A 26929-nucleotide genomic window follows, 5' to 3' on the forward strand; every position below is an offset into this window, starting at 1 on the left:
AACAAAACTCAACCAAGTAAATTTGAAGAGCTGATTGACTTTATTAAAAGATTCATGGGGCGCCTGGGTGGCGCAGTCGGTTAAGCGTCCGACTTCAGCCAGGTCACGATCTCGCGGTCCGTGAGTTCGAGCCCCGCGTCGGGCTCTGGGCTGATGGCTCGGAGCCTGGAGCCTGTTTCCGGTTCTGTGTCTCCCTCTCTCTCTGCCCCTCCCCCGTTCATGCTCTGTCTCTCTCTGTCCCAAAAATAAATAAACGTTGAAAAAAAAAATTTAAAAGATTCATGAATCAGGCAACATCCCATCTAGCAAATATAGAGATGCTTTGAGGAGTTGTACAAAATGGAAAGTTTTTATAAGAAGGAGGGTGGGGCAAGAAAGAAGCAAAAAAAAAAAAAAAAAAAAAAATACTATTTCAGACATGATCATCTTCCCATAGGAGGAAAGGCAGGGGGGGTCTTATGATTCAGATGACTTCATCTTTGAGGGACAGAGAAGCCCCAAGTGACAGATTGCTTCATTGTGCTTATCAGAAAATTCCTGATTGACAGGTTTAGGCTTATATTTCTGGGGGAACGTTGAAACTGAAATTAGGTTAGGCATTAAACCCTGGTTTGGTGACTTGGCCCAAACAATGTCATTTTGCGCCTGTGGTTTTCTTTTTAATGAGAGCAACTTCTCCAAATATTTCTGGGGAGGGGGATGGGTCTGCCTAAGAATCTGAAACGGGGTCGCCTAGGTGGCTCAGTTGGTTGAGTGTCAGACTTCCACTCAGGTCATAGTGCCACGGTTTGTGGGTTCGAGCTCTGTGACCAGCTCTGTGCTGACAGCTCAGAGCCTGAAGTCTGCTTTGGACTCTGTGTCTACCTCTCTCTCTCTCTGCCCCTCCCCCGCTTGCGTGAGTGCACTGTCTCTCTCTCTTTCAAAACTAAATAAACATTTAAAAAATTAAAAAAAAAAAATCTGAAACGGAACTTTCCCCAAATTCTCCCTGTGGGAGCACATTCCCTCCCAGGGAATTGCTTGGTTTAGTTCACAAAAACCGCCAGCACTGAAGCAACCAAACGATTTTTCATGATTGGATTTGGTCCCTACCTCCCAAATGAAAGGTGAAGATTGAAGATAGCAAGAACCAAACTCTACCATAAAAAAGATCCACGCCCAAAACAATGTGATTTTTCTTTAACGTTGTTCATTGCAATAATAGTTTGTACATTTGAGATGCAAAGTTTGGGAGCATAAAACCACAGTTGATGCAATCTTTCTTTAGGCTTCAAAAGAAGCCAGGTGAGTTTCTGTTTGCACTTCTATTTTCTCCCAGGCTTTGTTATGGTGTCAGATCTACATTCCAGAGCTCCTTAAGCCCTTGGAAAAAAAGTGATTAAAACGTAATTGAGACGCCAGTGTCCCCGAGTATCAGCATATAAGGGAGCAAAGCAGGGGGTGGGCGAGACTCTAGTTTAAAACAACTTTAAAGGCCCACGATGACTTTGTTTTTATAGGAAGGAGCGGCAGCAGGCACCCAGCAAGGCGAGTCCCAGTCCAGGGAACACCCACTCGGCTCCAGGCTGAGAGAGAGAGTCTGAAAACCGAAACCAGCCCAGCGCACACCGACGACGCCCCTGAGGCTGCCTGCCCCGCCGGCCAGTCTCTGCCCGGGGACACCCGCGCGGGCGGCAGGGCCAAGGTGGAGGGGAGGAGGAGGGGACGGAGGAGGGAGAGGAAGGGGAGGAGGAGGAAGGAGTGGGGGAGGGGCGGTCGGCAGAGGCCCCGCCCATGCCCCGCCCCGCCCCGATTATAGCCGATGACTCAGGGCGGAGCTCCGCATCCAACCCGCTCGCCGCCAACTTCTCTGGATGGGACCAGAAGTTTCTAGCCGGCCAGTTGCTACCTCCCTTTATCTCCTTCCCCGTTGGCAGCGAGGAGGCTATTTCCAGACACTTCCACCCCTCTCGGGCCACGTCACCCCCTCCTTTAATTCATAAAGGTGCCCGGCGCCGGCTTCCCGGACACGTCGGCGGCGCGCACCGCTCTCGAGCCGGCCGCAGTCAGCGAGCGACTCCGCGCCTGGAGGCCCGGCACCCCACGACCAGGCACCCCGCGACCCGACACCCCGGCGGCCGCCCCTTCGGGCCGACCCCAACCCAACATGAGCGCTGCCACCCACTCGCCCATGGTGCAGATGGCGTCCGGCAGCGGCGCCGGCGACCGCGACCCCCTGCCCCCCGGCTGGGAAATCAAGATCGACCCACAGACCGGCTGGCCCTTCTTCGTGGACCACAACAGCCGCACCACGACGTGGAACGACCCGCGCGTGCCCCCCGAGGGCCCCAAGGTGAGCCGGCCCGCTCGGCGCCCCCCCTCGACGGCGAGCGGCGGGGACCGCTGCACCCGGCCGGGTTGCGGGGTCCCGGAGCGCACCTGCGGGTGGACGCCCGCGCCCGGGCTCGGCCTGCTGTGCCCCGACGAGCTCCCGCTCCGGCCCGCCCTTGGCCGGCGTCGGGGCGAGAGGGAGGCCCCGGAGGGGAGGAAATGTTTCCCCCCTCCTCTGCGTCTGGTTCCCGGGAAGTGCGACCCGCGCAGTGGCGCCAGGTGCCGTCCACCGGCCGGATCCGAGGGAGCGAGGACCGGGTGGCTGGAGCGGGCCCGGGCTCCGGAGGGGCGGCTGGCCTGGTCACCTCTGGAGGCCCGGGCCAGGCCCCGCCGCCTCCTCTGCCGCCGCCCGCCGGGGCGGAGGTCCCGGTTTCCCTGCGGTCCGCGCTGCGGCGGACGCCGGCGAGGGGGCCCACTCGCCAGCTTGGGGGTGGTCTCGCAGGTGTTTTGTCTCCTAAAATTCCTCAACTTGCTCGAGGGGCATCTTAACTGGCTCAGGCACAGAGTGACTCAGGGAACTGATGTAAATATACTCCCCCGTTTTTATATCTGAAATTAAAATTGTTTTCTTCTTTGAAACGATTTTCAATAATATATTTTAGTATGATTTGTTGAAAAACAAGGCGTTCTTCTGCCAGGCAATTTCTGAACTAAAGATGTGAGACTGTCCCATGGTTGACCATTGCCTTAGGACATTGCCTCACGCTGGCGTGAAAGAAAATGGTTTTTGTTTTTGTTTTTTTTAATGGCATACATTCCCTTCCTTGTTATGGTATTAAAATACTTAGGATTTGTTTCCAGTAGATACACAACAAATACAGAAATACTTTCGTGAATGCAGTATACCTTATTTACATATATGCAGAAATATAAACTCTTTAGTCCTTAGGAGCATGAAAATTTGGAAATAGAAAGTTGGGATCAATCTGTTAACTTAAAAAATTACAACTGAGTGTGTTACTCTTCCAATATTCCACAGATTTGTGCTTTTTCAAAATAAAAGTCTTGGCAAAAAGAAATACACTTAAAGAAAGGGTAATGATATACTGTCTGGGCAAAATTTTAAAAAGCCATAAAGAGCTGGTCAGTTGTTTTGAAGATTTAAAAATTCACAAAATTAAAAATGCTTTATAATTATTTTAGAAGAAATATTTGCATCATCCACTTTCATTTCTAAATGACAAACATTGATAAAAATCTGGTGCCCAACAGTGAGACGTAGGGACATTCAGCAACTTCCGTTTATAAGAGTTGAATTGTATGTTTATATCTGGAAAATTAGTACAAGAGTATGTAATTAGCTGGGATGGGTATAATCATATATACTTTTTTGTATGCCTGCTCAGCCCATTATTGGGTGAAACTAAAGCACATTTCAAACCAGCCCTGTTACTGCAGTCTACATGGATGTCGACCTTTGGTGTGGTGTAAAACTATCAGTTTGAGGCCTCCTTCCTATAGAGACGGGGACTGTCAGAATCTGCCATACCCTTTGTTGTAAGTGAAGGTCAAGTTTGAACATAGCCACTGTTAAGTGCAGTGTAAACCCAGAATGCCAACACTTTGTTTTTAGCATGAGACTCACCCAGCAAGTTGAGATCTTTGTGTACCCATCCAGTGAGTTGGTTAGGCTGTGGTTTCATAAACTCTTTTTAAAGGGGAAAAAACAGGTTAAGTAACTTACTTTCTTTCTTTTTTTTAAAGATTTTATTTTTAAGTAATCTATACCCAACATAGGGTTCAAACACACAACCTTGAGATCAAGAGTCACATGCTCTACCGACAACCTGCTAGGCACCCCAGAATTACTAGAATTCTTTTTTTTTCTTAAGTTTACTTATTTATAAATAAATAAGAGAGACAGAGACAGAGTCTCAGACTCTCAGAGAGAGAGGAAGACAGAGAATCCCAAGCGAACCCATGAAACCACGAGATCATGACCTGAGCCGAAACCAAGAGTCAGACGCTTAACCGACTGAGCCACCTGGGCGCCCCTATCATTCTTAACAAATAGAAAATATGGCTACTAAATCAGAAGTCTGACCCTGGAAAAGGGGATTTGAAAATTAAGTCAGAATTTTAAAGTCGAAAGGCCCATGAAGATCTCTTAGCTCAATCTCTTTGTTTTACTGACAAAGAAACCTAGACAATTAAAGTGTGTCTCCAAAGGTCACTCAGTACCAATAGCAAAGAGAACTACACCAGAAAGTCCTAAGAGGCAGGGTATCTGTTCAGAAGAAGGTAGAAGTGTCTTGAATTTTTATGAAATTTTATGTGAAGCATGCAGGCTGGACTACTTCATTGTCTTTGTGTCCTCTAGGCCACCACGTACTGGGTGGCTGACCTCTGTGCTGTGATTATTTGGATGGTAATGACTGGATATGATAACTCAAGAAATGAGTTCTCTTTACCAAATTAACTACTCGAGATTTGTCCGCATGGCACAAAACTTGAGAAAACTGACATTCAGTTTCTTAGCTCCTTGACCTTCATTGTTCTCATACCTGTGCTTTGATAATACACAGAACATCTGGGTGATTAATTCAGATTCTCTTACACGAATGACACTTTTTCTCCAGACTAAATACAATGGAAAATCTTCAGTACTGTTTCATATTGGAAATTGGCTTCTTACTTCGTAGTAAAAAGGGTCCTGGTGTAAAACAAAGGGTGTTTTGGGGGGAGATGAGCTAAGAGGACCTTTCAAGCATCCTTATTTTCAGGAGGAGATGCCATCAGTTGATAAAGAGGAAGCCGTTTTTTGGGGACGGCAGCTTCTGGGTGTTTACGGTCTAACCTTGCTGGGAAAGGAGTGGCTTTCATGGAAAGGAAGTGACTACAACTCTGTTTCATTGAGTCTTGTACTCTGTCATTTTAGAGTTGATCCTCCCACATTGCTCTGAAGTAGTGAGAGTGACTGTCCCTAGTTTTACAGAGGAGGCAAGTGAGAGCAAGCGTCTTGCCCTTCATCAAAGAGGCAGGGCAGCCTACAGGCTAAGACATTGGGCTTTACCTGACTCCACTCCATGCACCCGGACCTCCCCACCTGCAGTCTTCCCGGATGTCAATTTTCTGCACTCACGGGCTTGCCACTAATCTTCTGGCAAGTTCATTCTGGTCCAGGCCCCTTCCCTGGCAGAGAGGTTGGTGCTCACTCTGGAGTCTGAAGGTGCACAGCCGCCCCTCGCCTGCTCTCCCCTGATTAAACAGAGACCAGATGCTTTGGAGTACTGTGCTGTGCTGCTCTGTCAGAAACCTTCCTGGGACAAGGGGGGAGACCCTTCTCCCTCAGTGAGCAGAGCTTTCTAGCTCTGTAGACCTTAGAGGTCACCAGCACAGAATCCCGAGGCCGGCAGTCTCCTGGGAAGCCTTTTAAGAGCACAGATTACCAGCGGCCTCATCCCTCTATCTGTCCCCTGCCCCCGCCCCCCATGTTTAGTCCACATTGCCCAGAAATCTGTATGTCTGAAAGGTTTCCCTGATCCTTCTGATTTTGCCACACTGGCATTTGGGAGCCCCTGGTGGATGGTGATCCCATTTTGTAGGGGGAGGGGAGCTGTGATTTACTGTACCCTTTCCTGCATATGAGCCCTGGAATCCCTCAAGCTGTGCCTGTCTAACATCTAACCTGCATAGCCTTTGCCTGAGGCCCCATTTTCCTTCTTGGTGAAACTCCCTGGTGCCGACTTGCATGAGTATGAACATGGGGATGGCAGTGCCCTGAGTCAGATCCAGGGCAGTCCCAAGACCCTTCTGTACCCCAGAAAGATGTGAGCCAGAGCATTTCCTTCCTGTTTGGCCCTCCCAGCAGAAGCTCACCAGAATAATCTGACAGATTACCTTCAGGCCCTGGAAGAGAGATGTAGAAACATCCTCTCAGAGGAAATTGGAAATGTTTGTAGTTACGATTGAAGTGGAGAGACCCACTTATTCTGCTTCATGTTCAGCAGAGCCTCCTGAATTTTCTTACAGATGAGATCATTTTGCTCTTTGCAGATCGATTAGAAGCTCGTGGGCCTCTTAGCAGAATCAGAGCACAATCAGGAAATGAGTGGTCCTTCTCCCCTTTGTATTTCCAGCAAGTTGCAGTGATGGAGGAGCAAATTCCTTTGCGACTGATGAGCAGGGATTTGTTGGGGGGGAGGATGAAGAACGTGGGCCACATGCCTTAATGCCCAGCTCATCCAGGACCTCCATTTTACCCTCCAGAGAACAGGCTGTGTTTGGCAAGAACTGAACATAATTCGTCCCCCGTTTTGCAGCGTAGCTTTGCCCTTTACGAGGGGAAAGCCGGTACACAGGAACTGTGGCGGCATTTGACATTAGCCAGGGCCGAGGAAGGCTTAGCTGTTTGATGCTGTTGGGGCGGGTTGTGAGTCAGAAAGCTCCATACCACCGGTGAGGCTTGATTAGCACTGTCCTCCTGTCCCCATTTCTGGAATGACACACAGTTGCCTTATATAAGGCACTCTACATATCTATTACTTCCTATTGGCATTTATAAACGGTCTGATGCTTATCATCAAAGGTAGGAAACCGTGCATAACCCAAACCTACTCTTCCTCCTTTGCATTTTTGCTGTTGTAATGCTGCTCTTAAATATTTAAGACACCTTACGTAGGAAAACTGGGAGCAAAAGACAAAGGCCTTGCTTATTAGGAACCTCTGAGGACCCATTAATGCTGATGAACGCTGAAGAAACCTCTAGCAACCTGATTATGGAATTCTTGAGCCCCTCCCTGCTCCCCATTTCTGGCTCATCAAGTCTTCACTGGGTCTCCTCTTGTGCCTCTGATCTCAGACTCACGGCTTGACTTTTGAAGCTAAGCACTAAATCCCATCCTTTGCAAATGTGGACATTGATTCCCGCTGCTTGCTTGGCATTGTGTGACTGCGTGAGATATGTGATGTTACTAAGTCATCACTTATTTCTGTGTAGATTTCTTTGGGGGCCTTAGAAGCCAGGCAGCTTGTGACAGCTTCATTAGGGAGAATTTCTTTAGCATAGAATGAATCTAATATTTTTTCGTCTGCCAACATGTTTGTATAAGTATGTGTATATGCACACACGCGTTTATATTAACATGTCAAACACTGGTTAGGGGCATTACAAACCTTATTTCTTTAAATCCTCAAAACAGGTCTCTAAGATGGAAACTACTAGGTGCTTCTGAGGCCTGTCAGCTGTGATAAAGCGGAAAGACTGTTGTGGCCAGAGGTTTACCCTCACCTTGCCCCCTCTGAGCCTGGCTGCTTCTCAGAACTCCTTTATACTCAGAGCTCACCAGGCACAGCCCCCGTTGATTAGAAACCACTTGTGTCTTGAGTCTGGATCTGACTTAGGAGATGGGCCCAAATTCTTCATTCATTCGTTCCGTCCGAAATTGACAAGAGTGCCTGTTCTCTGAAAGTCACAGTGTTCAATGCCATATGGAGGACAGTTCTGTCTCCTTCCGTAGCTTTCTCTGTGCAGAGTTTCTTACGTGTAGATGTCTCCAGTTGGAAGCAGGCTCTCCCTGCCCTGGACTCCACATCACTTTGATTCAAATCTTTCTTCCAAAAGGCGGCACTTTTCTGCTTTGCCTTAGGGTCATGTCCCTGTGGGCCGAGAGTTCCAGGGGCAGGCTGTGTCTGTCATCTTTCTGTTTCTCAGTGCCTGGCAGGATCCACAGTCTCAGTAAATGATTCTGTGCGGGGAAGGGTAAAACACGGGCTGGGTTCCGGAGTGGACAGGCTGGTAAAAGAAAAGCCACCCTTGCTGAAGTACAGTCTTAAGCCCAGAGTGAATGTAAGTTGCCGAAAGCTCTATCTGTTCGTTCCAAAGTACTGCAGTGTTGTCCTGGGCTCCCAAATGTCCCCCAGGAGCCAGTTCCTTTTTACTGTATTTCTAAATGGGCTTTTCTCCACAAAGGACTTAAGTATTGATTCCCTGACTTCATCCTTATGAGTCTGGAGAAGCTCTTTTTTGTCCCTACCAGCAACACAGCATCTTGGAACAGACCTGCTGGAGAGGCTGGGAGCTCACAGCAGCCAGACACTGCTGATGCCCAGCTGCACAGAGAGCAGCCTCAGCACTGTCAAAGGAATCTCTCTCTCTCTCTCTTTTTTTCTCCTTGTGGCTGGCAATAAGACCAGATACTGCACAGTGAAGCTTCTTATTCACTGTCAGTTCAGAAAAGCCCAGAATTTCAGATTGCTCACTGCCTACGTCAAGAGCCTGTAAACAGTGTGGCTGCCCAAGAACTCCTAGCACAGAGCTGTGTCCCCAGTGACTAAGGTGAGACTTGCCACTGAAAATTCCCTCGCATCCTGTTGGAGAACAACCATTTCCTATCTTGAAATAACTTCCTCAGTGTTCCTTAGGGTAGAATTGTAGACTTTTGGTTATTTAATTTAATTTAATTTTTTATTTGATTGTTAAATATTTATTTTTGAGAGAGAGACAGCGTGCGAGCAGGGGAGGGGCAGAGAGAGAGAGGGAGACACAGAATTTGAAGCAGGCTCCAGGCTCTGAGCCATCAGCACAGAGCCTGACTCGGGGCTTGAACTCACAAATCTCAAGACCATGATATCTGAGCTGAAGTTGCACACTTAACCAACTGAGCCGCCCAGGTGCTCCGATTTTTTTGTCAGTTATCTTAAAGATTCTTCTTGGACACTGAATGGATGAATAAATAATTTAAAAAATCCAGGGGTGTCTGGGTGTCTCAGTCAGTTGAGCGTCTGACTTTGGCTCAGGTCACGATCTCACGGTTGGTGGGTTTGAGCCCCATGTTGGGCTCTGCGCTGACAGCGTGCAGTCTGCTTCGGATTCTGTCTCCTTACTCAGCCCCTCCCGCACATATTCTCGCTCTCTCTTTCTCTCTCAAAATAATGAACATTTTAAAAAAACCTTTTTTGTTTTAGTCCAAACATCGGGAGGCTAGGGAAGAATATGTGTGTGCAGAAGACAAGGCAGCTGCATCACTTTTTGACACTTCCAAATTAGTCCCACGGACCCTGAGTGTCAGAGTGGGACCAGCTCTCCTGCCCAGATGGAGCTGGGTTTTCTCCCTCCTGAGGCCCCATGCTGGATGCACAGGGCCGTGGTGACTCAGAACTGAGCGGAGTGCCCTCCCTCTCGCCTGCCGTGCCTCGGCCAGGCAGTGACTCAGCACCAAGCACTGGCTCCCTGGCCCAGAGCACACTTGAACTGAATGTTCCAGGTCTTGAGCCCCAGCCCGGCTCGACTGGGCAAAACGAAATGCTTTCTCCCCTGCTGCGTTTTACCCTGGGAAGATGAAGGGTTTGAAGACAGCCACAGTTATTATCAGAGTGCACGGTGTGGCAGGAATAGCGAAAGGGTTAATACATCTCTGGTCTTGATGTCAGACACACCTGGGTTGTAGTGATCTCAGATAGACCACTCACTCTCTCCGAGCCTCAGTCTGCCCTTCTGTAAAATGGGAACACAACATTCCCTGTCCAGCAGGATTGTGACGATTAGGGGGATAGTGCATGGAGAGTGATGAGTCAGGGCCTGACTGGACATGTGTGTATAACCCGTGGAAATAGTCACAGCCTCCACTAAGAAGTGGGAGAGGACTCACCACATGGCAGACAGATGTGGCCAGACATGGGTCTGTTGGCTCCCAGGTGGGGCTCCAGTCTTGTTTCTCAGAAGCAAAGGCCTCTTATCCCCCTTGTACCACCTCAGCCAACTCTCTTTCGACCAGTGTCTGGATGCCCTCAGTACCCTCCCCAGGGTTCCCATGCCCTTCATAACTCAGGTACACGTCAGGGGAGTCAAGTGAAGGCCGCAGGGCCTTCTGGGGCCTCACCCAAACCTACAAACCACAACCCCAACCAGCTTCACCCCTGATTCATCCCTGATTCCTCAGCCGAGACAGGCCAGGAGGAATTGTGTTTCCTGCATTCTGCTGCATGGGGTGGTGTCTTAACTCTGAATCTCGACTCCTTAAGGGGAGTGTCTCCCTCTGCGTCTCTGCACAGGCCCCAAGACAGTTGCCAGGCAGGAACTAGGTGCCCGGTCAAGTGTTGTGGGGAAACTGAGCCACGTTAAAGAGGATCCGGCCATTTCCATTTGCACGGCTGTTCTGGACCCAGCTCTACGGGGTGGAAATGGCACTGCAGGTGGAAGGAGAGAGGGCAGTTTTCTAATTGCCACCACCCTCTTGGGGGGGAGTGTGACTGTTGGAGGAATGCTTTGAGCAGCTGTTCAGGGCGGGGAGGAGAGTCCCCAGGAATTCCCCTCAAGGAATCATTGAACCAGCTACCCTTGGTTAAAGGGGCCCTTGCCCTAGCTGCTTTGGTGAATTGGAGGCTGGGGTAGGGGACTGTGTTTTGTACAACATGCAGGTCTAGTGAAGCCCTGCACCCTGATACCAACAAACACTTGCATAGTTGGTGTCTAGCAGACGGTAGAGCCAAGTGATTGATCCGTGTTCCACCACAGCATGAGACAAGTCCTCGAGAAACGCATGGAAATGGACCACGAGGGAGTCTCTTTATCTAATTCGGACAGTTTGCTTCCTGCTGTGGAAATTTCAGGTACTTTTCCATCTGTGATTCGTGATTGCAGATTGATTAGAGCAGGTGTTCCCTACCCCTTTTTTTTTGGAAGAGGAACTAGCTAGTGCTTTTCATTCCCTGAAGCTGTGAACTTCAGGAGCTGGGCATTCAGTGACTGGGGTTCCTGGCTTGGTAACTGCCCCTGTGACCTTGGGCCACATCTGCTACGTGGAATCCTTGAGGAGGGCTCCAGGGGGTGGGGGAAACGGGAAAGCTGGAGGCTGACGCCAAACTGGCCAGCTGTGGCCCATGGTGCCTGGCCCCTGCCCTGGTGGGGGACACACTGTTGGTGTGATACCAGCAGATGAATTCTGCTCCCGGCCAGGTCCTCCTGTCCCAGCCTGGCCTGGTTTTTCTCACTAGGTCTTGGGCGGGAGTGCAAGGAGCCCCAATCAGTGTAAGTTGGGTGTGGATTTGTCCTCAGGGCGGGCCCCCTCCGAGTCCCTGGACCCGGGCTTTTGGGGGGGGGGGGGGGGCCCCGGGGGGTGGTGGTTAGGGCTCAGGCCCTAGAGTGTTGGGCTGTGATTGCTTCCAGGTTGGAAAACATAAAGATACAGTTCCCAGCAGAGAAAATGGCACCCTTGCTAATTAGTGTTCTTAAGACGCTCAGATAAAGGAGCTTCTAACTCTTAGCAGGTTTATTCCTAACTGGTGAGACCACGGAGGTTTTAGGCTTTGTAAACTATGGGCCCAACCAACTGTTTCTCAGAAAAGCTGCATCTACCGATAACTATTTGTGGAATGAAGGAACGTGATTGTGTAGGGCTTGGAGCACTTAGCTTACAAAGACTTTCTTGTGCCTTATTTTACTTCTATCTTGCAAAAATCCCTGGGAGATGTGGGGACTTTTACTGCCTGAGAAACTGAGTCTTGGTAGCAAGGAATCCTGTCTGAGGGCACATAGCTGGTGAGCAGCAGGGTGGGATTGGAGTTCAGGGTGGCAGCTTGGAGCCCAGGGCTCATGCTGGTTCACTCCTGCTTGTTTGGACACAGCCACAAAGAGAAGAGGTGTTAAGTTTCATCCCTATAGAAAGTTTTCCCCAGTGGGGACACATAGGGACACCCAGCTCAGCGATCCCAGGAGAAAATAATATGTGCTTTGATAACAGGCAATCAGATAAAGCCTGCAGTCACCTGTGGCTGAGTTGCATCTAGAATTTGTGGTCAGCACAGACTCTTGTCTTACCAGGAGTGTTGTATGGGGATTTCTATGGAGGTGGATTGTGCTTACTGTTCACAATTTACCCGCTATCCATTATGTGCCCCAAACGGGGTTTAGGCGGAGGGAGAGACCCTTTATCACAATCCAGTGGGAACTGGAGGAATTTTGAGTTGGTTGTGGGATATATTAAATTGGCAGTGATAATTTCTATGACCTGAAATACCAAACAGAAAGTTTTGGAAGAATGTTGAAGCTCAGCTATGTGCTCTAGAAGGAGGTTTTTTTCTTCTGCTCTGTTTCCTGGCTGCTAGAAGTGAGCCAAGCTACTCAGTTTTGATCCAGGTCCTGCATATATGGGGAGGTCAGGATTCCTGTTTTCCTCCATCTTTTTTTATCTTTGTTTTAGAAGTTTTGAAGTATCATTAGTAAAATTCAAACCCTGACCGTTGTGAAGGCTCTTCTGGCCTAAAAACCCAGTTAATGGATCTGTGTCCTACTTAAGACTCCAGGCCTGTCTAGGCGGAAGTGCTGTGGGGCAGCCCTAAGAGTTACCTTTGTTACTCTTCCCCTTCATTCAGACGTGCTGATGGGAGCTGTAACTTGTAGGTACCAATAACACTTTGAAGAGGGCTGTGCCGTGGAGTTGAGTTTAGGGGTTTTCAGGGATCAGAGGCCACTCAGTGTACAGGGAACTGACTGTGGATGGGTCAAGGCAAACCCTGCTCCCCGGCTGTCCCCAAAGCAGCTGAGGCCATGAAAGTGCAATGCCCCAGCACAGTGGTTGGCATATGCCTTGTAGGTACGCAAGAATGTTGTTCTTGCCCTGCTTTTAAGGCACAAGACGTCCTTCTTGGGGGTTGGGGGGTCAGCAGCCTCCTCTTCATTTAGGACATGAAACGTTAGGGCACTTTGAATCCCAGTGACTTCTGTTATGATTTATGTTTATTCATTTCTTGAGAGAGAGAGAGAGTCCGAGCAGGGGAGGGACAGAGAGAGAGGGAGACACAGAATCCGAAGCAGGCTCCAGGCTCTAAGCTGTCAGCACAGAGCCCGATGCAGGGCTCGAACCCACAGGTCATGTGAGATCATGACCTGAGCTGAAGTCGGATGCTTCACCGACTGAGCCACCCAGGTGCCCTTGTTGTGATTTAAGTGAACACAGTTAAGAGTGGTCATTTTTAGATTTCCGTGACACCAACTTCTCTTTGTTTTTGAGCTTTATGTAAACGTTTAGAGGTAGAGGGGACCTTGCAATAAGAGCCATGGAGAATGTCAGGGCTGAAAGGAACTTCACTAGATCAGTGTTTCTCAATGCAGTCCTGGTTAGCTTCACCACACACCTACTGAATCAGACTTCTTGGAGTTGGGCTTGGGGTCTGCATTTTTGTGCATTTTCTGGGTGCTCCTGATGCCCCCTAGAGTCTGAGAACCACTGCTTTACAGAGCATCTGGGTCTCCCCTTCAATTTTAATAGCTGAGAAAACTAAGGTCCAGAGAGGGGATGTGGGCTGCTTGCATAACAAACATATTTAGGGGCAGATCCAGGATTAGAACCAAGTGCAGTCTCTTTCCACATCTCTTAGCTGCCCCCTTAGCGTACATTGTTATTAAAAACCAGCAAAGTTTAGACGTGCTCTTAAGCAAACAAGACTTGCGGAAGTCCAAGGGCTCACCCAAGCTCAGAATCTGATCCCAGGCTTCTCTGATAATAATACCTTGTACTTAACAGGGCAAATTTTGACTCATCTCGGGTAATTTTTCCTGCTTTTTATCCTGGCCATCTCCTGGAGTTGTTTAGTGCCCTGAGATATGCCTCAAGATTTTCCTGCAGTGCAAAGCAAGGGAGAAAAATTAACCAATTCATTTTATAAATGAATGCAGTGCGGTTCCTAATTGGATCTTGTATATAGGGTTCCTGATGTCTTTGCCCAAGATATAGGTGGTGAGCAGAGCTACACTGGTCCTTACTCCTTAAGAAGCTACACACACAGGACCTTTGAGGGCAGGACCTCTAGTGGCCTGCCTGGTCACATGATCACAGCTCACCCCTCCCTCCCCGGAAGACTAACCCCAAGGCAGGGGCGATCCCTGGTCCCCACTGAGGTCAGAAGGGGGACAAGTAGCAAGTGCTAGGTCGAGGATGCTGGCATAACCAATAGGCTTTTTCTGGACGTGCTTGAACTGTGAAAAGACTTCTTAGGAGACTAAGGAGGCATGTTCTAATATTCTAGGAGAATCATAACTGTTATACATTTGTTTCTTTTACTTTTGTCATTTTAAATTTTTATATTTTGAGGCACCTGAGTGGCTCATCAGGTTAAGCATCCAACTTCGGCTCAGGTCATGATCTCACGGTTTGTGGGTTCAAACCCTGCATCGGGTTCCGCACTGACAGTGCAGAGCTTGCTTGGGATTCTCTCTCTTCCTCTGTCTCTCTGCCTCATGCTTTCTTTCTCTCTCAAAATAAGTAAACTTGAAAAATGTTTTAAGTTTTATCTTTTTTTTTTTATACTCGGTGAAAAACACCATAGAAGTACAGGAAGGGCAATTTAATTCTTTTATGTGGTGCTTTTTTAGTTAGTAAAAACTGAAGCATCTGCTACTGACAAGACTCTAATGATAGAGTAGACATGTGAGAAGATGGGTTGGGCTCAGTATTCCTGGTGTGGACCTTACTCTAGGCGGGAGCCTCATTTCTGGTTTAAATTATGCATTCATGTAGAAGCATTTAGTTTTCTATTCTGTAAAGCTGGTATGGTTTTTCTGCTTACCTAAACCTAGTGTTTTCCTAAACAATACCCCAATCAAAGTGGAAGGGGAACGTTCCTTTATTTATTTATTTTTAGAATGTTTGTTTATTTTTGAGAGGGAGAATGAGCAGAGGAGGGGCAGAGAGAGAGGAAGAGAGGACCCAAAGTAGGCTCTGCACTGACAGCAGAGAGCCCGATGTGGGGCTTGATCCCACGAACCACGAGATCACGGATCATAACCTGAGCCGGAATCAAGAGTTGGAGCCTTAACCAGCTGAGCCACCCGGGTGCCATGGGGAAGCAGTCTTTTAGATGTGAGGCTCATGAAGAGACATGTGGTTTGTTACTGAATGGCATAGATGGGCCAACTCAGACAGAACCCAGAGTGCAGAACCTCAGGGTCCCCAGGCCACCCTTCCTGTCGCGGCCTCCCTGCTCAAGCCAGCAGGCACCGACACCTGCCAGGCAGCCCCAGGCTCAGAACGGGAGTCTCGGTAGCGGCCCCTTTCCCCTCGCTCCTACTGTCTTGCCAGCCTTTCCCTGCACTCTCCTGCTCGCCCTTCTGGGTCACCCTTCATTTCCATGCCCTCAGCTCTGCTTTGCCCACACTTCCTTGCTCTCGTCCCTGACTCTTCCCCTCATTTCCTGCGGCGTCCTGGTTTTTCCTTCTGGCTCCTCCCGTCTTGCCGAGGCATCTCTCGTCAGCAGCTCTCGGGATGGTCAGGCCTCTGGGCCTCCAGCCTTACCTTCTTCAGCTCAGCACTCACCTTCATGCGCTGTCCTCTTCCCCTCTGCTGCTCGAACGCCGCATCCTGCCTACAGTGACCACAGCTTTCCTTTACCGACCAAACATGGCACTTCTTCCCAGACCCAGGTGGAAGGAATATTGGCTCCAGGAGGTAGTCTCTGCTGTCACCTCCTCTGGGCAGGCAGAAATACTCTTCCTCCCCTCCCTCCTTCCTTTGTCTTCCCTTTTCTCTTTTAGTTGTACAGAAGATACTCAGCGAGATGCATAAAATGCACAGCTCTTGGCAGGCGGCTGCAGTGCTGTCTGGATCCAGGGGCTTCCCCCAGGAGGCGCCAAGCCTCAGCCAGGCCTATCTTAGGTTTCCAGGCCCTGGAAGGGGCTGAGTTGGAGGCACAGCTAACAGCCGGCTCTGTGGGGGCGGTGGGGTTGGCGGCCCTCACCTGTTGAAGCCGGATAGTGCGGATAGTGCGGGTGGAGTGTGACAGGGGATGGGCAGTAGGGCAGGGGGAGGTTCAGGGAAGTGTGTATTTCGATAGATCTGTACACAGGCATATACCTGTTTACCAGCACGCAGAAAAAGAACATTTCCATCCTCATGGAAAGGTTCAAGACCCTCCCAGTTACTCCCGTTTCCTACGGGGCAGTCACTACTCTGAATCTTCTATCAGTTAACTTTGCTCTTCAGTTTTGATTCCTTTGACACTTTGGGGTCTGTGCAGCATGACCGTGTGCCTGTTTGGGGAGGGAACTTGCATGTGTTGCTGCCTTCTGGGCATCCCCCCCCTTGGATGTGCCCTCCCAAAACCTCACAGCAGTCCTGCCAGATAGATGGGTGTCGCTAGCCCCGTTTTCTAGGTACGGGCATCAAAGCTCACAGGCTAAGAGAATTCCCCCAGATCACAGAACTGTTACTAACTGTTACACAGAGGTCAGACCGAACTGGCATCCTAGCTAAGACAGCCCCATCCTAGCTAGAAAAGCCCATGCGTTTCCCCCACCCCCTTCCCAGAGCCTCCCAGGCTTTCCCTGTAGTTTTGCTTCCTGTTTGTTTTGTGCCGTAAACTGTCTCGAAAGCCCCCAGTCGGCAGGAATGGAGCCTTGCCAGTTTGGTGACCCCCATAGTACCCAGCGCCTGGGTAGTGAGATGGTCACTGGGAGATGGTCGGTGGATGAGGGCTTCCTAACTGCCCTGCTCGAGGACTGTGCAGGCAGCTGAGGCTTGTGTGCATGGCTGGGAGGGAACAGTGAGGCCCCCAGGCAGCCAGCACAGAAAATGCCCAGGACTTGTCCAGGCCCCGGCTTCAGGCTGGAAGGAGGGGTGTCCCAGCGAGGGGATAAGATGCTTAGATGGCGCGTTATGAGTCAGCACTGAGTAGCACTGGGTTTCCACGGTGTCTCTTGGTGCCTTGTCTCAGGCAGGGATCGGGTTTTGAATGTGAGGCCTGGACCCACTCCCTGCTCTTGGGTGACCTGAGAGCTAAATAGGCTGAAGTAATGTCGCCACCCTGAGCACGTGGGTATTCTAATCTGAGAGCGCCTGTCTGCTGGCGTCCCCAAGGACACAGCGACACCCTTGTCTCTTCTGTGTGCAGGAGGCCCTCCCCGGGGCAGGGGCTCAGCAGGAAGGAAGCAGTTGATGGGCCTGAAAGAGCGAAGTTTCAGGGTCCACCACCACTGACTCTTGTGCAGGAACACAAACACAAGGCAAAAATCACAGTGGTCTATCACTCAGAATGCAAATCAGCCCTCAGCTTTCCTTCCTTGTGACTGGTTTTGCAGCAGTGAGAATTCTACCCTGCAAACTCCTGGACCCTCTGTCTTTGCCTCTGTTTGCAGCTTGGCCTTCTTAAGGAAGGGGAGCTCTCCTCCTTAATAGTCAGCCTACCCAGATGTGCGTCAGGGGTGCAGTTCTGTAGCTGCCTTCTCTGTAAAGGCCCTTCTCGTGTTCCAGGAGATGGTCCAGACTGGAAATCCTGGGGGTCCCTGACTCTGGTTGCCCAGCCTGTGTTTGGTGAGAAAGGACATTGCCCCGTGAGTGACTGACCGGCCTTGTTGTTTGAAACCAGATCTTCCTCTGTGGTACATCTGGAACTTGGCCTTCTCAAAGGGTCCCAAAATAGCCAGGCCGCTGAAGGGACAGCTTCATGCGAGAACATGAGAGGGACCCCAGCCACTCCTCGCCGGAGCAGAGCAGGCTTTGTTGGCCTCCTCAGACCAGCATAATTAATCGTCGGCTTTCATTCTTCCCCTGTGCTGCCCCCACACTCCTCATCATCTCCCTTTCTTGCAGCTTGTTCTGAAAACGTCCCCGAGTAGGCAGCCTCGTCCCACAGCCGCTTCTCTGCAGAGGTGTGCCGACTGTGTCCTGTGTTTGGGTCCAGCACAAGTCCGTGTTAGGAAACGCTAGGACCTTTGAGGAAGCGGAGAAGCCGGCTGTGGTGTAGTGAGTTGGACTTGAGTCATCCTCGCACCTTCTGATCTGGGTCTCTGATTTGGGGGACAGTCAGTGGTTCTCCTACGTAACTGCTGCTGCTTGTCACCCATAAAAGGAACCTGTCTGACCAGTTTGGGAAATTGGGACCTCTTGGTGCTCAACGGATACCTTGGCCCAACTGCTTTCTCTTGAGGCCCCTAATTCTTAAACTGCTGGCCATAAACAGCCGTGTAGGGGACGGGATGTGTGATAGAAACGGGGTGCCTGTGAGCTGTCTGTGCTCAGCCGTCTTGGCTGCTGCTGGGGGGCCCAGAATCACTCTGGGAGATGGGGACCCTTAGCACCACGCTTTTGCCACTTCGGGGTGCTTTCTTCCCAGTTCCTAACCAGTCTGTTTCTCCTTTTTTGTGTTTTAGGAAACACCGTCTTCTGCCAACGGCCCTTCCCAGGAGGGCTCCAAGCTGCTGCCCGCGAGGGAAGGCCACGCTGTGTACCCCCAGCTCCGACCAGGCTACATTGCCATTCCTGTCCACCACGAGGGTGTGGACAGCCGGCAGCCGCGCCCTTCCTTTGTCTGTTCCCAGCCCGGCACACAGCGATTCCGAACTGAGGCGGCCACAGAGGCTCCTCAGAGGTCCCAGTCACCTCTGCGGGGTGTGGTGGAAGCCACCCAGCCAGATAAACAGTGTGGACAGGCGGTGGCAGCAGCTGCGGCGACCCAGCCCCCAGGCTCCCACAGATCTGAGGTAAGGAGAGCGGGCTGTTGTGTTTTGGGGGCAGGCCCCGGACCCTGGGGCTAAAGTGCAGGGCATCCGGGCCTGGCCTGCAGCGGCAGAGGTCACCCAGCAAAGACAGCACTACGGCCACACGGTGTCCCCCCCGCATTTCACAGCTGTGCTGTTTCAAGTGGGCAGGGGTCATGGCTTATCTTTGGGGTTAAGGAATTGGGCTTCACAAGGGTAAACAGCTTGGTCCAAATGCATAAAGGTACAAGTGTGGCATTTCTGGGACCGGAAGCCTGGCCTTCTGGCTCCTAGTCCGGTGCTTCTTCCTCCTACTGGGCTTTCTGCGTCAGCACCACAGGGATAGCAATGTGTTCTTTCACTCAGTTCCCTACTTAGGGGTGAGTATTAACTGCGTGGAGCTCTGTTGATGGGAAAATGAGGTGGCATGCCTGCCCTCACCGTGTCCCATAGTTTCAAAGGAAACCGAAAATAAAGAGTCCGGAAGTCAGCTGCTTGATGATAGGGTTTTATTTTTAAGCCTGAGGCCAGTGCTTCAGTGCACTAAACTCTAAAGGGTTCTTAATCTAGTTCTTAGCCAGGGATTTGAGGGCCGGTGGACCCCAGTAAGATTCCTGAGCAGTAAGTAAGCCGTTCTGGGTTTTCTGTCTGCAGATTATCCGGCTGTATCCACTGGCACTGTTTTTGAGCACAAATCCTCCGCTCCGTGTCTGTGCCCAGAGTTGGCATTGCCTCCCTCAGCCCTACTCTTTTCCCTTTTCAGAGTAGTACCTATGTATGTAATACTTTTGTTGTCAAAATCAAAAGTGACGCGTCCATCAGAGAAATCTTACCAAATTTGAGCTGACAGGACCCTTTGGAGCCAGCTGAGGAAATACGCGCCTGACTTTCTAGGTGGTCCAGGGGCTGGCCACGTGGGATGTGCTGCTTCCGGTGCTTAGCTCGTTCTCTGTAGATGAGCAGAGAAAGGGTTAAGGAAAGACGTGGCCTGCAGTGACCACAGGTGCGGCAGCAGTCAGAACCAGCAGGTTGAGCACCACCGCGTGCAGCCCAGGTGCCGAAGCATATCCACAGACGGTCTTACCGAATCTTCTAGTCACCTCGGGGAGGGAAGGGGCATCTGCTCCATACTGTAGATGGGGCTCAGAAGGCGATGGAGCTGGTGAGAATTGGAACACTCCAGACTCGAGAGCCCTGAGTCCTAGCACCACAGTTTGGCAGTGGAAGGTTTACAGGTGGAAGGTCCTGTTAAACGTGTTACCCTGAGGAGGCACGTGATGGAGACGAGGTTAGAGCACCTGGGTAGAGGGTCACTCATGGAGCCATGCCTCTACCCTTTGTGTCTCGTAGCGATCTCAGTCTCCAGCTGCTTCGGACTGCTCGTCCTCGTCCTCCTCGGCCAGCCTGCCCTCCTCCTCCAGCAGGAGCGGCCTGGGCAGCCACCAGCTCCCCCGGGGCTACATCCCCATCCCCGTGATACACGAGCAGAATGTCACCCGGCCGGCAGCCCAGCCTTCCTTCCACCAAGCCCAGAAGACCCACTACCCAGCGCAGCAGGGTGAATACCAGACCTACCAGCCCATGTACCACAGGGCCCCGGGGGATGACTGGGAGCCGCGGCCCATGCCGGCAGCGTCCCCGTTTCGGTCTCCCGTCCGGGGTGCATCCAGCCGGGAGGGCTCCCCGGCCAGAAGCGGCACACCGGTGCACTCCCCTTCGCCTCACCGTGTACACACCGTGGTCGACAGGCCTCAGGTATGGAGTTGGTGTCAGCAGACTGACTATGGCAGCCCCTCTCCAGGGGCTGAGGAGCTCTTTGCAGGGGCTCTGGTTCCTCCACTGGTCGTGACCAGTTCACACACGTGTTACTGGGGGAAAGGGAGATCCTGGAAATGGCTGATCACCAGCAGAAGTGCAGGACAAGTGCTGGGAACTCTCAGTACTGTCTGTAGCTTTTGCTCATTTTTCAGTGCGGCTGCCTTTGGGGCAGAACTTCAGCCACCGTGAAATGGCTGGACAGCAAGTAGAGTGTCACCCACACACGCTGTCTCAGTGTTTCAGTGCCCACCACGCTTTGTTAAGGCACTTCATAACCCTTCCGCATCCTAGCCGCAGCCTCGTCTCCAGTGCTCCAGACGGCTTGTCTCCTCCTCACGGGTACCCCTTCTCCACTCTTTCTTTTTCTTTTTTTTTTTTTTTTCAACGTTTATTTATTTTTGGGACAGAGAGAGACAGAGCATGAACGGGGGAGGGTCAGAGAGAGAGGGAGACACAGAATCGGAAACAGGCTCCAGGCTCTGAGCCATCAGCCCAGAGCCCGACGCAGGGCTCGAACTCACGGACCGCGAGATCGTGACCTGGCTGAAGTCGGACGCTTAACCGACTGTGCCACCCAGGCGCCCCCACTCTTCCCATTCTTGTCGCCTCTGTGCCTTTGCTCATGCTGAACCAGCCCCCTGCGATGCCATCGCGATCCAGGTTTTCCCCATCCTGCAGGGGACAAGCCAGTGTTGCCTCTTCCATGAAGCCTACTCCTCTTTCTCATGGCACCTCATCACAGTCCCTTACAGCTCGGCCCGTGAGCACTCTGTGCATTTCGGAAGTGCTCATCTTACCTGTTTAGCTCAGCTCGGAGCTTGATGACAAGGACACGTCTTCCACCTCTCTCCCTGATGGCAAAGGACCGAGTTGCCTGACTGATGATGAGCCGGCTGGCTGGCTGGGAAACATTCCAGTCTGGTGAAGTTGCAGGCACAGACCTGCTCATTCTTCAGGGGCAACTCGTGGGCACGTCCTGGAGGAGGGGGTCGCTGGTGTCAGTAAGCTTGTTGCTTAGCAGAGCCTTGAGCAGCCCTGGGACCCCACCTTGAGCAGCCGAGTTCGTTTTCTGCCACAGTTTTTAGAGGGAAAGCCCCTTGTAGACAAATGCAGGGTGTCTTACTATAAGTGGTGACAGCACCGTCGTGTGGTTCTTTTTTTAGCTTCTTTGTATAGGAAAGAATTTCAGCCTTACAGAGGAGTTACAAGAATCATACAAAGAAACCCAGTCTACCCTTCATCCATATTCACTGTTAACATCTTGCTGTATTTGCTTTGCCATTTCTTCTCTCTGTATGTATCGTCCACGTGGTTTCTTTGTTGGAGATTTAATTGTAGATATCATGCTCTTTTACCCATGAATAATTCAGCAAATATTGCCCTAAGAAAGACCTTTTAATTCATAACCACAGTACAGTTACCAGAATCGGGACACTTAACCTCCTTACATTGTTAGCTGATACACAGTCCACTTTCAGATCTCCTTGAAAGCAGTTTCTCCTGCTCCAGGATCTAATCTAGGATCACGAGCGCTGCATTTAGGTATCATTTCTCTTCAGTCTGCTTCAATCTGGAACAGTTCTTCGGCCTTCCTTTGCTTTCATGACCTTGACATTTTCAAAGAGGACACGCCATAGAGCAGTCCCTCTTAGGAGTTTCTAAAGTCATTTTTCTCAGGGCGCCTGGGTGGCTCAGTCAGGTAAGCGTCTGACTCTTGATCTCAGCTCAGGTCATGATCTCACAGTTCATGAATTTGAGCCCCGTGTCGGGCTCTGCGCTGACAGTGTGGAGCCTGCTTGGGATTCTGTTTCTTCTTTTTACCCCTCCCCTGCTCTCTCGTTCTCTCAAATAAATTTGAAAAAATAATAAGAGTCATTTTTCATACCCAGCCCTTTTAAGCCCAAAGAGGGGTATGTGGCTGGTTCCTGAATGGTAAGGGCCAGATTTGAGGTCATGTGCATTGGCAAAAGAATCTGATGGAAAAGGATGTTGCTGGCGTTCAGATGGCTAAGTAGCCACCAGGTCCTTCCTTGGGCTCAGGAATCCCAGGAAAGAAGTGCCCATCTGCAGTGCTAGAAAAGCTTCCCCTCATGTCTTTCCCATATATTTCCCATAGTCGGTGAAATAATATTTAATCCTGTTTCTGCTTCCTATAACCTTGTTTATGGTGCCCTCCTTTTTAGTGCTTGTTCAGATTTCTTTTTGAACATGTGCAAAGATTTGACCTAACTAAACATTATAGTGGAATTTAGTATTTTAGTATTAGTATCTCTTATTTCCCAGTTCATGGAATTAGGGTGTCAGTTGTTTTTTTTTTTAAGTTTATTTATTTTGAGAGAGAGAGCCAGTGGGGGATGGGGCAGAGAGAGAGGGAGAGAGAGGGAGAATCTCAAGCAGGCTCTGCACTGTCAGTGCAGAGTCCGACATGGGGTTCAAACCCACGAACCGTGAGATCATGACCTGAGCTGAAATCAAGAGTCAGACACTTAACCGACTGAGCCACCCAGACACCCTAGGGTATGTGAGATTTTTAAAGGGTTTTGGCAAAAAGACTAATTCAAAACAGTATACAACTCTATGTGTATTGAAACATTATTTACGATAGCCAAGATATGGAAGCAGCCCAAGTGTCCATTATGAAGAAAATGTGGCATGCACGCACGCGCACACACACACACACACACACACACTGGACTATTACTCAGCCGTGAAAAGGAATGGAATCTTGCCATTTGTAACAACGTGGATGAACTTAGAGGGTATTATGCTAAGTGAAATAAGTCAAATGGAGAAAGGGAAATATCATACGATTTCACTACTGTGTGGAATCTGAAAAACAAAACAAAAGCACAAGCAAAGAGCCAAACGGGCTCTTAAATGCAGAGCACAATCTGATGGTTGTCAGAGGGGAGGTGGATGGGGGGATGGGCAAAATAGGTGAAGGCCATTAAGAGGTATAAACTTCCAGTTATAAGATAAGCTACAGAGATGAAAAGTACAGCGTAGGGAATATTGTGGCGACGTGTGGTGACAGCTGGGGAGTGCACTTACTGTGGTGAGCACCTGTAATGTGTGGAAGTGTCGAATCACTGTGCGGTACACCAGAAACCGTGTAACACTGTGTGTCAGCGACACACGCATAATAAAGAAGCGGGGTGAGGTATTCACCTAGATGCTAGGAAAGCTAAGATACTTGCTTGAAGCATAGCCCTTTTTAAAAAATACCGCTTGTGGTCACATTAAAAAGTATGGGCGGCCAGGAGTCCGTGCAGAGATGCGCAGCTGAGTGTTGGCTCTGGGCATAAATGTGCGCGGCAAAATCCTCAGAGTTAACTATTTTAGGCACCTTGCTTATTCTCAAAAAATAGATCAGTCTGGGCAGAAACTGCTAGGCTGTCATAGCTTTAAAAAAAAAAAAAAAAGATTAGGGAAGCCTGGGTGGCTCAGTCAGTTGAGTGTCCGACTTCGGCTCAGGTCATGATCTCGCGGTCCGTGAGTTCAAGCCCCACGTTGGGCTCTGTGCTGACAGCTCAGAGCCTGCAGCCTGCTTCAGATTCTATGTCTTCCTCTCTCTCTGCTTCTCCCCTGCTCATGCTCTGCCTCTCTTTCAAAATAATAAATATACATTAAAAAAAAAAAAAAAGATTACAACTCTTCTGAAATGGGAGATGAGACTGTCACACCCTGAACAGAACTGTCCACACAGTGTAAGGAAGGGCACATGTGGCAATCATTCCTCCATGGCTGTGCCACCGAGATTCTGAGTCACCCAGGACTTTGCTTTGGGCTAAACTAGCTCAGCAGTCAGCGAGTTTTTTGATATTTTCATTTTGAATACTACATTGGTTTTCTTTTCGTTGCCATAAGAATACCATCTACAGAAAAATTCAGTGAATGGTGACAGACCCACACAGTCCAAGGTGATGGGTGATGAATGGAAACAAATGGTTTGGTCACCTTACAGGATCAATATGTTTTTATTTTGTGACAGTATTTGGTCGACTTTGAAAATCTCTTTTATACGTTAAAGCCATTCCCCAGTTTTCTTTATGGTCTGTACTCACTACAAACAACTGCCTGTGACTCTCAGCCAGTTATTAAAAATATCTCTGTGTCCTTGCCTCCTCTCAGCAGCCCATGACTCATCGAGAATCTTCACCTGTTCCCCAACCTGAAAACAAACCCGAAAGCAAGCCAGGCCCAGTTGGACCAGATCTCCTTCCTGGACACGTCCCGATTCAGGTGATCCGCAAGGAGGCAGATTCCCAACCTGTTTCCCAGAAGCCCCCACCTGCCTCTGAGAGGGTGGAAGTAAAGGTTCCCGCTGCTCCGGTTCCCCATCCTCCCAGCCCCGCCCCTTCTGCTGTCCCCTCGTCCCCCAAGAATGTGGCTGCAGAAGAGAGGGCAGCCCCCAGCCCCGCCCCTGCAGAGGCTGCACCTCCCAAGTCAGGAGAAGCTGAGGCGCCCCCAAAACATCCAGGCGTGCTGAAAGTGGAAGCCATCCTGCAGAACGTGCAAGGGCTGGAGCAGGCCGTGGACAACTTTGAAGGCAAGAAGACGGACAAAAAGTACCTAATGATCGAAGAGTATTTGACCAAAGAGCTACTGGCCCTGGATTCAGTAGACCCTGAAGGACGAGCTGATGTCCGTCAGGCCAGGAGAGATGGTGTCAGGAAGGTTCAGACCATCCTGGAAAAACTTGAACAGAAAGCGATAGATGTCCCAGGTCAAGTCCAGGTTTATGAACTCCAGCCTAGCTCCCTTGAATCCGATCGGCCGCTGCAGGAAATCATGGAGATGGGTGCCACGGCCACAGACAAGAGTAAGAAAAGTGCGGGAAACGGAGAAGATCCCAAAACTGAAACCCAGCAGCCGCCAGAAGCCAAAGAAGCAGCGACGGCAAACCCCGGCAGCACGACGGACACAGCTGGTAACGCGGCGGCACCGTAGTCTCCACTGGACACAGATCAGACCCGGGGACTGGGCGCTGGCGGTGTGCTTTAGGGAATTTAAGTTGCATGCATTTCAGGGACTTTGAATCCGTTTGTTTTTACTTTTCATAGGCGCTTGGTACGCAGTAACTTGGGTGGAGGCCACACACGCTAATTAAAGGGCTAAAAGGAAAATGATGCTCTTCTGTATTCTTACTCTGTACAAATGCAGCAGTTGCTCGTTTCAGAACTTTCACCCCATTGCTTGGTGGCGGGGCCCCATCTGTGCGTGGGCACCACATGTGAGCCACGCTTGTACTCCGTCTTTGCACAGCTCTGGACCGAGGGAGGCGTTTGGCTGGTGGATGGGCTGTTGATTTCCCATCACACAAACACGAAACCCATTTTTCGGAATTGTTGCTCTTTTGTTGGGATGATCTTCATCTCCTAGCTAAAATACCTAATCTCAGATAGAATAAAATGTGCAAGGAGCCCAGGAATATCTGTATGCTGGATGACTTTAATGCAACATTTAAGAAAAGTAAAATAAAGTAATAATCAAACTCACAGTGTTTTTTGGTGATTTCTGAAGTGCTGAGGAGTGTCAGCATCAAGATTGTGTCTCCCTGGCTTCAGTGACAGTCAGCGACAGACACATTTACTAGCCGGCTCTGGGATCCACATGGATCCTGGCCCACGTCGTGAGAATGAGGGTCCATCACTTTTGCATCCTCAGATGGCAGCTGTTTCCTGGGAAGACTCCGGGCTGTGCACCCAGGTGATGGGACTGGACTGGCCACACCTCTCAGGATTGGCCCAGCCCAGGGATCACTCGGGCAGCATCTCTGCTCACCCGGGCCACCCTCAGGCCTCGGGGAAGGGCTGGGCTGGTTCAAAAGCGCAGGAGAAAATCAGACCCTGGTGTTGCCGGAGGCTGACCAAAGTGTTCTGTGGAGTCCAGGTCACTGGGGGGTGGGGAATGTGTTCTGTGAGAGCCTTGGGGTCATCTTTATCTGACACTTCTCTGAGTCATCTAACCAGCCTGGGTTTATCTTCCCAGATTGGGTTCCTAGAAGCCATTGGGGTTAAGATCAGATTTACTCAAGCCGCTGGGTAGAAGATCCCTCTTTGTATGCCCGTGTGTTTTGAAAGCTTGGGAAGGACCACAGCCCCTGAATGGGCTAGATTTTGGTGTTTTAATTGCTTGCACATAGACCAAAAATGGAAGAGAAGGTTAGTCCTGAGACCTTGGAACTCCTGTCGCATGCTGACTTAAGAGCCCCCGTGCCGAATTCCTCACGACTGTATTGAGTTTAATATTGGTGCCTGACGATACTGCACAAAAATACATGCTGGTGTCGTTGCCACTCTTAGCTCGCTGAGAAAGGCTGAAGTCATTCTG

The 26929-nt window shown here is 50.3% G+C and overlaps 1 protein-coding gene across 2 annotated transcripts; it reads left to right on the forward strand.

The window, feature by feature from the left end:
* The first annotated feature begins 1793 nt into the window (after positions 1-1793).
* Positions 1794-26094, forward strand: BAG3 (BAG cochaperone 3). Of its 2 annotated transcripts, none has more exons than XM_040486616.1 (4): positions 1794-2332; positions 18452-18781; positions 20129-20533; positions 24731-26094. In XM_040486616.1, exons 1-4 carry the CDS (start codon positions 2147-2149, stop codon positions 25544-25546), a joined length of 1737 nt encoding a protein of 578 aa, XP_040342550.1. In that variant the 5' UTR covers positions 1794-2146; the 3' UTR covers positions 25547-26094. The 2 variants fall into 2 exon arrangements, with proteins under 2 accessions (XP_040342550.1, XP_040342549.1); XM_040486615.1 differs by having other exon boundaries at positions 1796-2332; positions 24728-26094.
* The last annotated feature ends 835 nt before the right edge of the window (positions 26095-26929 follow it).

This window comes from Herpailurus yagouaroundi, unplaced genomic scaffold, assembly GCF_014898765.1.
Source record: "Herpailurus yagouaroundi ecotype Mexico unplaced genomic scaffold, PumYag 163, whole genome shotgun sequence".
Classification (NCBI taxonomy): Eukaryota; Metazoa; Chordata; class Mammalia; order Carnivora; family Felidae; genus Herpailurus; species Herpailurus yagouaroundi.